This window comes from Verruconis gallopava, assembly GCF_000836295.1.
Source record: "Verruconis gallopava strain CBS 43764 unplaced genomic scaffold supercont1.2, whole genome shotgun sequence".
NCBI classification, from domain to species: domain Eukaryota; kingdom Fungi; phylum Ascomycota; class Dothideomycetes; order Venturiales; family Sympoventuriaceae; genus Verruconis; species Verruconis gallopava.
Genome location: NW_015622138.1, coordinates 1,017,981 through 1,029,800, shown reverse-complemented (window position 1 = coordinate 1,029,800; position 11,820 = coordinate 1,017,981). Strand labels below are relative to the sequence as shown.

General features: G+C 47.6%; 6 protein-coding genes across 6 annotated transcripts; 2 read left to right on the top strand and 4 right to left on the bottom strand.

The window, feature by feature from the left end:
• Positions 1-1,047: 1,047 nt before the first annotated feature.
• Positions 1,048-3,236, bottom strand: PV09_00856 (uncharacterized protein). The gene is made up of 7 exons (XM_016353656.1): positions 2,742-3,236; positions 2,548-2,687; positions 2,414-2,494; positions 2,112-2,268; positions 1,937-2,059; positions 1,842-1,876; positions 1,048-1,788 (listed from the first exon to the last, which is right to left on the bottom strand). Exons 1-7 carry the CDS (start codon positions 3,158-3,160, stop codon positions 1,763-1,765), a joined length of 981 nt encoding a protein of 326 aa, XP_016218809.1. The 5' UTR covers positions 3,161-3,236; the 3' UTR covers positions 1,048-1,762.
• A 175-nt stretch (positions 3,237-3,411) lies between these two features.
• PV09_00855 (V-type ATPase, G subunit) lies at positions 3,412-4,382 on the bottom strand. Its single transcript, XM_016353655.1, has 6 exons — positions 4,211-4,382; positions 4,122-4,160; positions 4,028-4,061; positions 3,965-3,973; positions 3,808-3,908; positions 3,412-3,737 (listed from the first exon to the last, which is right to left on the bottom strand). Exons 1-6 carry the CDS (start codon positions 4,211-4,213, stop codon positions 3,576-3,578), a joined length of 348 nt encoding a protein of 115 aa, XP_016218808.1. The 5' UTR covers positions 4,214-4,382; the 3' UTR covers positions 3,412-3,575.
• A 100-nt stretch (positions 4,383-4,482) lies between these two features.
• On the bottom strand, positions 4,483-5,942 carry PV09_00854 (GTP-binding nuclear protein GSP1/Ran). Its single transcript, XM_016353654.1, has 6 exons — positions 5,847-5,942; positions 5,634-5,769; positions 5,487-5,579; positions 5,278-5,431; positions 5,053-5,221; positions 4,483-4,998 (listed from the first exon to the last, which is right to left on the bottom strand). Exons 2-6 carry the CDS (start codon positions 5,700-5,702, stop codon positions 4,830-4,832), a joined length of 654 nt encoding a protein of 217 aa, XP_016218807.1. The 5' UTR covers positions 5,703-5,769; positions 5,847-5,942; the 3' UTR covers positions 4,483-4,829.
• A 273-nt stretch (positions 5,943-6,215) lies between these two features.
• PV09_00853 (uncharacterized protein) lies at positions 6,216-7,625 on the bottom strand. Its single transcript, XM_016353653.1, has 4 exons — positions 7,423-7,625; positions 7,298-7,370; positions 6,920-7,248; positions 6,216-6,870 (listed from the first exon to the last, which is right to left on the bottom strand). The coding sequence occupies exons 1-4, from the start codon at positions 7,588-7,590 to the stop codon at positions 6,757-6,759; spliced, it is 684 nt and encodes a 227-aa protein (XP_016218806.1). The 5' UTR covers positions 7,591-7,625; the 3' UTR covers positions 6,216-6,756.
• Positions 7,626-8,179: 554 nt separating this feature from the next.
• On the top strand, positions 8,180-10,014 carry PV09_00852 (uncharacterized protein; the record flags this gene model as incomplete). The annotated part of the gene is made up of 4 exons (XM_016353652.1): positions 8,180-9,061; positions 9,109-9,465; positions 9,514-9,714; positions 9,769-10,014. 4 exons carry the CDS (start codon positions 8,180-8,182, stop codon positions 10,012-10,014), a joined length of 1,686 nt encoding a protein of 561 aa, XP_016218805.1.
• Positions 10,015-10,034: 20 nt separating this feature from the next.
• On the top strand, positions 10,035-11,425 carry PV09_00851 (uncharacterized protein; the record flags this gene model as incomplete). Its single annotated transcript, XM_016353651.1, has 2 exons — positions 10,035-10,266; positions 10,314-11,425. The coding sequence occupies 2 exons, from the start codon at positions 10,035-10,037 to the stop codon at positions 11,423-11,425; spliced, it is 1,344 nt and encodes a 447-aa protein (XP_016218804.1).
• Between the last annotated feature and the right edge of the window lie 395 nt (positions 11,426-11,820).

Below are 11,820 nucleotides of genomic sequence, written 5' to 3'. Positions count from 1 at the left end.
ATGGGCAGTCAAAACGTTTGCGCAAACCGCCACAATGGCTTAAAGATTATGAAACTTAGTCAATAGGCTCATATAAATCACTTATAATACTATATATAATTTTATATTGATTGAACCATTATTGCATATGCTATTAATTAATATAGTGCCTGGGTGCTGGTGGTGGATGGCGCGTGCATACCTAGGCCCGTGCACACGGGGGTCATGACTTCTAATGCCAGGCAACGGGGACGAAAAAGATGTCGATACGTGTTAGCTTATTTCTGTTTCACGCCATGCTGCTGAAACAGATCAAAAGCTCGACTTTATTCTTGACGAAGTCTCGAGCCATAGACGGTGGCTGGTCAAAGAATTCGCATGCACTAGATCGAGGCCCGCTATTGTTCCGATGCTGTGGTCCATCGCACCCGGCATTTTACAAAGGATGATAACGATTCGATGCATGCGGTCTTGGAATTAAACCACAGTAGTGAATGGGGAAAGTAGCAAGAGCTTAAGCTGAGTACCTCCTTGGAGCGAAGAGCCGAAGCGAATCCACATCAGCGATCAGGTCACCCAAGCGTCAGGGCTTGTGGAAGGCATCAGCTGTGACTCCCGCTTTCGCAGGACGCGCCCAACCCATATACGAACGAGTCTTCTTCTGCTTCTTCCAAACCTGCATATGCAGACGCTTCAAAACCTTGCTTTGGTCTCGACATCGTCCACTCGCGAAGCTGAAGGCAACTTGACTTGAAAATTAGCTTGCATTCTGTCCTGTGACATTAGGTTGCTCTTGCATGAGTGGACTGGTTGACCGCGTTCGGCCATGATCAGCTATGCATTCGAACCCAACATGGGCTGCTAAGCAAGGCCGATGGACGGCCTTCAGCTTGGAGAATTCAACGGAAGGGCCGGATCGCTCCATCGACTACAGTATCTATTCTCGGAGGTTTCATCGGGATTTGATTGGCTAAAGATTGAATATAAAGCGCCAGACGACAGCTACGGCATCACGCTCTACAAAGGAAAACATTTAATGGGCATATCTAGAGGGAGAGAGAATAACCTAATCAGTAAGAGCATAATCTAACGTTACTCGTCACAAGGTTGGGGATTGCACGTAGCTATCTCGACCTCGACTAGCTGAAACGAAAAATTCGTCGACCACGGGCTCTTCTCCGTTCTAAGGGACTTGAGATCCGGGGAAAATACCACGGCACATTCAAGCCGACCGAGCGTGAGTGAGTTGCATTGAAGCTGATTTTCCTACGCGGTAAAGATTTGAGAGGTCGGAACGATTGGCCCAAGTAAACGCTTTCTCCCTCAGCGATGACTACCACCGAGCTCATTAGGTGACTCTGACCTGCAAAATTGCTGCCATCACGATAGTTCATCTCTGTGTTCGACTCTTATTGGTACACATCACATGCTCAGCTATTCATCCTTGGGTCCTCTGCACTGCTTGTTCGAAGTGGAAGAACATCCCTGAGCTCTGACCCCACGCTCAGCATCGGCTGCACACACCCACCAACCGAGTCAAATTAATACTTCGAAGGAGAAAGTCTAGCCTGCATCACCCACTCTAGTAGCCGAGATCACGAGAAAAGTAAAATCGACTTTGTCCGCCTTCTCTTATTGAAGTTTCCTTGTACTATGGCAAACAGCCACATGCAATGTATAGACTGTGCGTCACCTTATAACACCTACCATGCATGTGCGGAGAATTTGTGTCAGAGAAACCTTCAGAAAGGTTTGATCGCTTGATCAGACTCGGGGCACTCGATCAAAGCCCCTCCTTTGCAAGCATATCTGCAGCTAGCATCAACGATAAGTGAACCCTGAAGTTGAAAGCAGACACGTACCGGCAATGCTGAGGTAAAAGGCTACAGCGTTGAAGCTGCATCAGTTTGTGAGCAACGAGCTCTTGAAAGGAGGTGATAATACACGACAAACATACCTATGTGTTGTTCCAGTCAAGCGCCAGAACAACCATTTTAGTCTGTTTGTCCAATTGATCAAATCAATGTGGGAGACACCGACCAGCGTGCCCTTGTATTCGCCCCATTGACTACTTGGAACGCTGAAAGAAGCGGTCAGTGCTTGCAAGGATGTCGGAACGTGACGACACAAACCTAACCAAGCCATCATTTGGGGCATTCTCAAGCTGCTTGATAATTTTGAATGAGGGCCGAAAGACAGACCAATATACGGGCTCTAACGAGGCGCCGTAGGAGTAGTACTTGACACCTGGTAAATCTGGCGTCTTGGGGTTGAAAATTTTCTCCATATCTGCGCATGCGGTGGTCAGTTATTTGTTGGCAGCAGCACAGTCCCCCCCTACATCGAAACTGTAAATTAGGAATTGAATCAGGCGAGCTCGTCGTCAAACCTCGCCATGCTGGGGCAGAATTTTTCTAAAGTATTTTGTACTCACAATTACGTGTTAACTGAGAGAACGCGTCAGTTTCCAATCCAATATATTCGAGCACTTTGTAGGCCCTGGCAACGTTGATTGCTAGATTTGCACCATATCAGCCTTTATGTGATACGTTCCGAAGAAAGACTCACGGCCTAGTGTTTCGAAAAGATAGTCTGCAAAAGCCGATCCTCGGTGAGGTGTCGCAATAGTCGTGAGTGACAGGACTTCTACGTTAGGAGGCTTAAGCTGAGAAATCATATAGCGCGCATCTAGCCCGCCCATGCTGTGTCTGTCCAACGCCATCAATATCCAGAATTTTGCTAGCCACGAAGATACCACGTACGCAATAATATTGACGCTCTTTCCTCCTGCTTTCTCCCTGATGGTTTTCGCAAGTTTCTCTGCTCTCTTCTCAATGCATCCTGAAGGGGGGACAGTTGCAGTAATAACCTCAACTCCGGCCTGTGACAATGCTTCTCTGATGCCTCGCCAATACTGAATGCCCGGCAGACTTTTGCCAACCAGATGCATTTCGTCAAAGCCGAGCAACCCATGGGCTAGAATGATGGGATGTTTAGGAACATCATAGTGAACTTTCAGAACTGCAAATTCATTGTCAATCACATTCCCTAGCTCTTTCAGCCTCGGATCTGCTGCTCGAAATGGTCGCGATGTTGAGAAAGTTGATCTGCCGATGTTGCATACTTGCGGAATGAAGCAGCGGCGCGTTGCCGCGGGCAACATGACGATGTATGACACCATCAGAAACCGATGTACGCGATTTCCGGGGTCGAGAAATGCTTCTCAATCAATTGGGACTGTATTTTGGCGCGTGTCCGTCTCCATGAGGAGCAACGAACGCGTGTCGTCACCAAGTTGTCACGGGTGGCCCGAAACCCACGTGCCAGCCATCTGAAAATCGTTGTCCATATCAAGGTCACCAAAAGTCATTCCTAAGTATGGGTATGAGTTCCTGTTACATATATAGGGCCTGAGGACTTTTTTTTGAAAAGTATGTACTACGAAAAAATTTGCAAATTGATTCCAGGTTTCTATACACGACGTTTGCCCAAACTGAGCGTATCTATGTTTTCTACGCTCAGGATCCATGGGAAGTCAATTATCCTAACCTAACAGCCCAGCTCGATTTTTCACTCGGACCCCGAGTCTATTCTGCCTATGACTTTGCCGGTGGTACAGGCTTCACGTTCGTGACTGCATTAAGAAGGTCTTCGACCACTTTGGGGCCTCTTTCCTTGCCAATCTTCTTGATCTCTTCAATCTTCTTTGTTGTCTCTTTGTTCGCATCATCCTCCATCTTCTTATTCCCGCTTGAATGCTATTAAAGTCGAAGATTAGCACCTCGCTCTCCATGAAATTAGATTACCAAGACCAAATGTACTACACACCTCCTGCTCAAACATTTTGAACTCCTTCTCTTTAGTCGACCTATATTCCTCTATCTCTTTCTGTGCTTCTGAGCGCGCATCCTTCACTCTCTTGGTGCGGTCTACATAGGTTAGATCACATGGTCGTGAGTGCATGGACTTGGTATCGAAAACGTACATTCTCTTGCTGTGAAAACGAATCAGCGCACGGCGTACGTAGGGAGATTTTGATGTTACAAACCTTTTTGAACGATCATCTGCGCCTCCCTTTCCGCCTACCACAATCATGAGTCTTTCGGTGGCTAGTATGCACTCGGGTGCGGGCATTCACTTACATCCAACAGGGTTTGAATACCAGCAGAGTTTTGCGCAGACTATCCTTGTCAGCAATTCTATTGGGACTATGCGTCTGAGAAAGCCATACCATCCTGAATATCTTATGGAATGTCTGATCTGCTGCCTCGTTTTGTCGTTATCTCGAGTTGCTAGGTGCCTGTCTGCAAGAGGTGCATGCTCTCCAGCGCAACGCAGAGGTCCGAGCTCAAGCTACGAGAGACCCATCAAACCACGTGATTCAGCCTAATTCCGCAGATAAGATTATTGTCAACGATCTAAGGATTTACCCACCGATCTTGCGCGCAAACGATTACTCGGGAACCCGGATTTTGTTCAAGAATCGCGTGTCGAAACTTGAGATCTTAGTCGAATACCAAACGAGATAGATGACATTTTGCATGACGACGTGAAGTGGGCCAACTAGCACTGATATTTGGGTATGCTGATGAAGAGATTAATCTCTCAGCCTATCTAATTGCATTCGGTTCGCTTTGCCCAACCAATCCTGATCTCGTGGCTCATTCTTCAATCCTCTACATGAAGTGCCGCAGCCCCTGCCAAATGTGTGAAGCAGTCTAAAATAGGTCGAACGCTGTCAACTGAATGGGATGGTTGCTTGTCCTTCTTTTTTTCGTCACTTTGCCGCTCATGCTAAGAATAGTGGTATCGTAGAGCGCCGACTAGGCACTCGTGCATGACGAGCACATTTACAAGTCGGCATCATCCTCATCTGGCAAAGGCATCTGGGCAGCATCGGCCATCTCTTTCTGGTATTGCTCGAGGACGGCTTGATCGACCTGCACCTCTGGTGGAGCGAGAGCTGGGGCTGCGACGAACTCAAGGGACTGGTTGCCGACCAACTTTCTCGCAAGCCAGCTAGGGAGAATGTTAACACATGCAATTGTACTAAAACAAGATGTGAGAACTCACAGGAAAGGCTTCTCGAAGTTATAATTGGATTTTGCAGAAATATCATAATACTGCAAATTCTTCTTGCGATGGAAAGTAATAGTCTTAGCCTTGACTTTTCGCTCTTTCACATCAACCTTGTTGCCGCAAAGAACAATAGGGATATTTTCGCAGACGCGGACGAGATCGCCTTTGTCGTTGATTAGATTAACTGTACATGATGCAGAGAGAAGTGAGAGATCTTACGGTGCCAGTTGGGGACGTTCTTGTACGTGATGCGCGAAGTCACGTCAAACATGATGATACCGCATTGGCCGTTGATGTAGTAGCCATCACGGAGGCCACCGAACTTTTCCTGACCGGCCGTATCCCAGACATCAAACTGGATCTGACCAAGGTTCTGTCATCGGGTAAGTATGGGACCTCTATGTCATCGGCATCATACTCCTGCCTACCGTTGTGAAACCAAGTGGGTGAACCTCAACGCCAAGGGTAGCAATGTACTTCTTCTCAAATTCGCCAGTTAGGTGGCGCTTGACGAATGTTGTCTGATGTGCTGTCAGTACCTATGACGCAAACGTAAGTGCGGTCAGAGTCCTCACCTTGCCAGTACCGCCATCACCAACAAGAACAAGTTTGAAAGTCGGAACTTGTGACTGAGCTTCAGCCATGGTGGTTGTAGTAGGGCGTGGCGCGTGTGTTGTGGTGAAAGTGGGATGGAGTTGTTGGACGAAGAGTCTGTTTACCGACAAATGATTAGCGCCCCGCCAACTCAACATGCGACAAATATCTGGCTAAATAGCGGCACAACTCACGGAATCAAATCGAGCTTGCAAAGTGCGCAAACTTCGAGTGAGAGATTTGCGAAAAAGTTTTGTTGTTGAGGAGGGGGCAAACAAGACGAAATGATCTGCCTGTAAGGATTTTTGTCACCTCAAGCTGCTTCTTAGTAGCCTGACACGATTGAGTTACCTCAGGCAGAAATTTAAAACACGTGATTTTCGTTGAAAGTGACGATGAACCCAGTAAGTTACTCAAAAATGTTTTTGAATCTAGTGGACAAAGACCGCTGGATATCTTAGTCTATACCTTCCTAAGTTTTAGGCACATGCTCTGTTTACACGTAGATCATACATTTCTTATAAAGCAGAGACTTTCGCTATTGAATCTTAAGCAGTTTGAAGATTAACGACAACAATATCAAAGTAATTAAGATGCTCCTTCATCTTACCAAATGTATTTAACATAATTTAGGATCCAGGGAGACACGAAATATGGCGTTGTGAGAAATATATCAATAGAGGTAGGGAATGAAAAGAACTGATAAATATTAGTCCACGGGCCTAACTCCCTACATAATTCCAACGCATTAGAAACTCATTCATAATGCTCCGAGTTCAATGCATGGAGTAGAGGACAACAATGTAGGTTAAGTCAAGGCAAGTAGGTCATTAAAGCCAAATTCCAACTAGATGCGCCCCTTGCTCATATATGAATGGATTTCTTGTTCCCTGTCCTTGACGATGCTCATCTAAGATGGCTAGTTGCCTCCTGGACATGATGGGCGAACCAGAGCTTTCCGTGGAGCTAGCATCTTCCACTCTCTTCCTCGATCAATGCGCTTCCCAAACAGTACATACCACCTCCACTGCACAGACCTTGCAGTCACAGACGAACGAGCTGGCAACAAGCTTTTTTGTTTGCAAAAAACATTGTATGATCAGCTTACAAGGGCACAAGATGGCAGCCAAGCATGCCTCTGCCGCCCCAATTCGATCGCGGAGTCAATGTTAATTGAAGGATTTGTGTGCCGCGTAGGATTGTAACAGGTATTGGCTTCTATCGCTAAATTAGCCACTGGTAAATCAGGTGGTGATGAGCATCGTACGCCCTCGCTCTGGGAAACAATCTGCGCAACTTTTGCCAACTTATCATGATTCAACCACGTGGCGGAACCAAATCGCGCCACTTTGTCCTCAGGTTGCAAGCCAGCATCTGCGGCTGGGCTGTTCACCACGACTGAATTGACCTTGGCAAACGGCGTGTCTGCTCGTGTCTCGGTCTGTCTTGGTGAATCTGACGTTAACGGTGGCTGCGGTTCTATGTTTGACTGTGATCCTATCTGCGCAAAACGTGCATGGATTGCCGTCTCAAGACGTGACATTATAGATCTATAATCGTTTTTGAGGTGTATGATACGAGCTCTAGTCGTTCTGACTAGGTACATCAGTTTGAGAAGCGCAACGTCGTAGGATAAGTGGCATACTTTGCGGTACATCTATGTCGTCTCGAGGGTAGCCATCAAAAGTCGTTAGGCTGGTATTCATGTTGACTCCGTGCTGGTGAATTGTGAGGCTAGGTACGAGCAACGGAGAATATCATGGCGCATACAGAATCTAGCACCGCACTTAAGGCCTTTAACTCCTTCTCCAACCTGTCCTTCTCGGCCATCAATTCGTTCAGAGTCATATCATCTTTCGAAACGCCGTTCGCGTAGCCGTTGGATAACGGGCCTGAAGCCACAGATGGTGTATGTATGTCCTCCATGGGTATGCCCATTTAGAGAATGATATTCCTTTTGAAGCGGGCAGAACGCGGGGCAGAAGATTGACCTTTGAACTCTGCAGGACCCCAGAAGAGGCCTCCGCGCGGTCTGTGCACTGGGCGTCATTGTTGCAGCGATTGCGCTTCGCGTTCCAATGGTAACAGTTGCCCATTGAACATTTGAAAATACAATTTCAGAAGTCAGCCTGCCAGCCCCTAAATGTTTCTAGTGAATCGAGAACCGCATGTACGCCTTTCTTGTTGTCCTCTATGGTCGCACGGCAGGGCGCTGCAGGCCTTGCTACCGGAGATCGTGCTCGGTGTCGTTCTTATTTTCAGAGCGATCAGACAAGTGCGTCAGGACGGTTGAGCGTTGCAATCACCCTGTCCACATGTATAGCGCCTCCTTCTTCGTATTGTTCTTCGGTTCTTTGTTTCCCTGGGCGATTATTTTTGTTTGGCTCTTTCCCTGCATGCGGTTTCGCCGTTGTGTGTATTTCAAATCTCAGCCCCGTCACCGATTGTTTCCCTACTGTCATGTCCCTATCTCATATTGCAGTCGAAGAGACTCGACCTAGAAGATCCGTTCACAAATCCGAGCGTTATGGCTTATGTCCTATCGCTTCCCACCAGAAGTCCATGGGAGCAAGCGTTTCTTGAGCCACCTTGCCTGAGATCTCGAGTTTCTATACTGAGCCAGATCTCCACGGAAACCATCCAACATTCTCCACAACGAAGGCAGTCTCTGAGCTGGCCACTCACAGATGATTCCACAAGACTAGCTTCGAGTACAGTGCTAAATTATATTTACAACTTCAATCTCTCGCCCAAACGGCCCCGCACAGGCAGCACCTTGTCAACGCTGAGAGATTTGACCTTCTCGGGGGTGGAAAATAGGGAAAATAACAATAACAGCTCTCGAGATTCTATTGATAAGCCAGTAGATGAATTTCAGAAGTCCACAACTCCTTTGCCCTCTCCAGAAGGGGCAACGTGCGAAAAAGAACGCGATTTGGCTTCTGAACCTTTTCAGTACACTCTCTCCGGTTCTCACGAGCAGCCCGTCATCCAATCTCCTTTCAAGCGATGGCTAAGCACACTCCGAAGGAGGCATAGTCTTGGAACATTCATGCCTGATCGCGATCCTTGGCTGGATCGAACAAGCACCTCACGCCTCGGGCACCACAAAGCTAGCTCATTCAGCTCATCAATTGGCTTTCTGACTGCTGTTAAATCGGCAAACTTGACTTTGGCAGGAACAAGCATCGCGCCGACGTCGAAACATGGCAGAAAACCCCACGTGAACAGTGACAACACAAGTATCAGCTGTCATGGTCCCCGAGCATCAGTGGAAAGCAATACAGGATCTATTGAGCCCACTCTTGATGGGCAGGCATGGTTTCGCTCAATCCAGAGACGGAACATCGTTGATGAAATTCTAAGTTCTGAAGAAAGCTACATTTCTGACATGAAAGCCATGATTCACGTACTTAAACCACTTTAACACCTCATCAGTCAACTAACGTATGACAGATCTACTTCACTCTTCTTGCTTCTGCACCGCCTGTGTCACTTCGACGGAAAGAGATGATCCAGAAATCGTTGAGTCAGATTATTCAGCTTCACGAAGATCTCTTGGGGGAATTGCAACGAGTAGTTCCAAGTCGAGCCGAATCAACACAACGACTTACCCTACAGCACCAGACAGATGAGTCGCGCCATACGAGATGGCACAGCTTTGACAATGGGCAAAAGTCTGGACAAATTCCCGAATTTCGTCACCGGTTTCAACGCTCAGTCGACTTGAGCAGGTCTCCTTCCCCAATTGCACGCTCAATGGTTATGACTACGAACACAGTTCATGATGTTGCCAAGGTCTTTGATCGCTTTGTAAAGTATTCAGTGTCTCTGCATTGCAACTATACTGATAGCTCCAAGGCGAGGCGATTTCTTGCCTACGAAGCGTATGTAGCCCATCATGGAATTATTCAGGAAGAGGCAAACATCACGTCGAAGTTCATTCCCTCATGGACGGCATATGAGAGAGGTGTGGAAGCCTTGAATGTTTCAACTACATCCATAGAACACAAGGATGCGTGTAGCAGGAAAGGCTTGACGTTATCAGATCTGGGTATCAAGGTGCTTTGCAGCAATTGTCTGGTTTTATGCCACATGCTGATTCGCGCATGTTAGCCCATTCAACGAATTTGCAAGTATCCGCTATTCTTTGCGGAGCTTTGCAAGCACACGCCAGCTTGCGACGATCCAATTGTCCATGCAGAGCTCGAGAAGGTATTATCTCGACTCCAAGAAACTGCTGAAGAAATAAACTATGCAATGGACAACCCTCAAATGCGACATCTTACCGAAAGTAGCTGGCTTCTTCAGGACCGTCTGGTCTTCCGGGAAGGAGTACAGCTCTCCAATTTCTCAAAATAATCTAGTATTAACGAGCTCAGATGTTGCCCACAGGCCCTTCTACCATACGCCGGCTCGGCCATGCCATTCTCTGCGGCGCACTTCATGTAGCATTCGAGACAGCGGACAAAGTGAGAGGATGCTACTCAATATGTGTCCTCTACCGCTCTTCTTTAGTTCTTGCGACTGTTGGTAGCAACTGCGGCGTCTACCAGATCGAAGCGATCGTGCCTCTCCTGAATGCCTCTTTGGAAGCACCAGATAGTGGGCGGGGTATGTCTTTGAAGGCCGCCGTAGATCCAGCTGTTAATCAAAATCAGGCCTTCAGTGTTACACTGCTCCATACACGTGGAAACTGATCTTCCTCTACGAACAGAAATACTACGAGCTTCTCATGAGTGCATGTTCGGAGCAGGAAGAAAAGGTGTGGATCAATCACCTTACGCTGCGTATCGCTGCAGAGTCTCGAGATGCGGCAGAAGGCCGGCATAGTGATAATCATGCGCATATTGCGATGAACATCAAGCCATTGAGTGCCGCGCTTGAGCAGCATGGAGACATGATTCGCAATAAATCGATCCGACGAGCCGCGACTCTCGGTCCCAGGCTAAGCATTCATCAAGTCATTATCAAGAATACATATGCACGAACTCCTGGGCGAGGAAGCGAAGACGGATCCATTCGAGTGTCAAGATCAAAGTCTCACATGTCTTCGACTCACATGTTTACACTAGCACCGAGACGATCAGAACGAGTACGCTTGGAAGGTATACTTGCAGACGTGTGGTCTCGGGACAGCTTGCCTTACCCTGGGATGGCCACGCGGCGGCCAGAGAACGGGATTCGGGCGTCTGCAAATTCAGTCATGCGAAAGTTGAGCATGGCGAGCATCGCAAGCAATTTCTCCTCGAAGAGATCAGGCAGCTTCGGTAACTCTTCGACCCAGCGACCGGAAAGCGGCAGGACGCCATCCCCGCGAGCATTCTATAGTATGACTTCAAAGGGCAGGAGACTCAAGAAACGTTGCTCAAGAGCTGCCGTCGTTGACTTCCACACCGCGCCAGCAGCCTTTTTACCAGAAGACTTCGAGCTCAAGAGGCCAACCCTCGCGGTTCGCAGTCAGAATTTTGTGAGGCGTGCCATGACTATGGAGACATGTAAGACCGCTTCGCATCTTCATTTCCCACAGAGTGGACAGGAAAATAAACAACCAGCGTCAATTTTCGTCTCCACGGACTTCAATTCTCCAACTCTTACACCACTACAGAGCAGTGAGTCAGGGTGCTTGAGTGACATTCGACCAGCTACCACGAAGCAAGGCCACCCAGGGACGAGCTTACCACTGAAACCTTCAGCGATCGTCACCAAAGCGCCGATTAAGGTCAAGAGTCGTCTCTTTAAGCTGCTTAGAGTCCACAACAAAAATTCATGATACATTCGCTCTTGCACGACTTGGATAACATTCGTTTATATTGGAGATAATAGGAAAGTATTTTTTTTATTCAAAAGAAAGGCTCGTGCGATGTGGTGATATGAACTTCGGACGAGTCTTTTGCATTGTAGCGCGCTGTCAAATTTGCAGGATGTGAACGGTGTGACGCATGCTGCAAGGTACCCGTGCATTAGAGTAGCTTTTAATAGAGGCATCGCTTGAACCGTCGATCATCAGGAACCCAAAGAACACGGTCAAGTATCCCAACTATGCTGATCTCATTATTCGATGATGAAAGACAGTATCGTGCACCTGGTTCGGAAGGTTCCATGGAAAACACCGTCAAGGTGAAGGTGGGGTGGCATGACGTCACAAAACGTAGCTCTTTCCCCTCC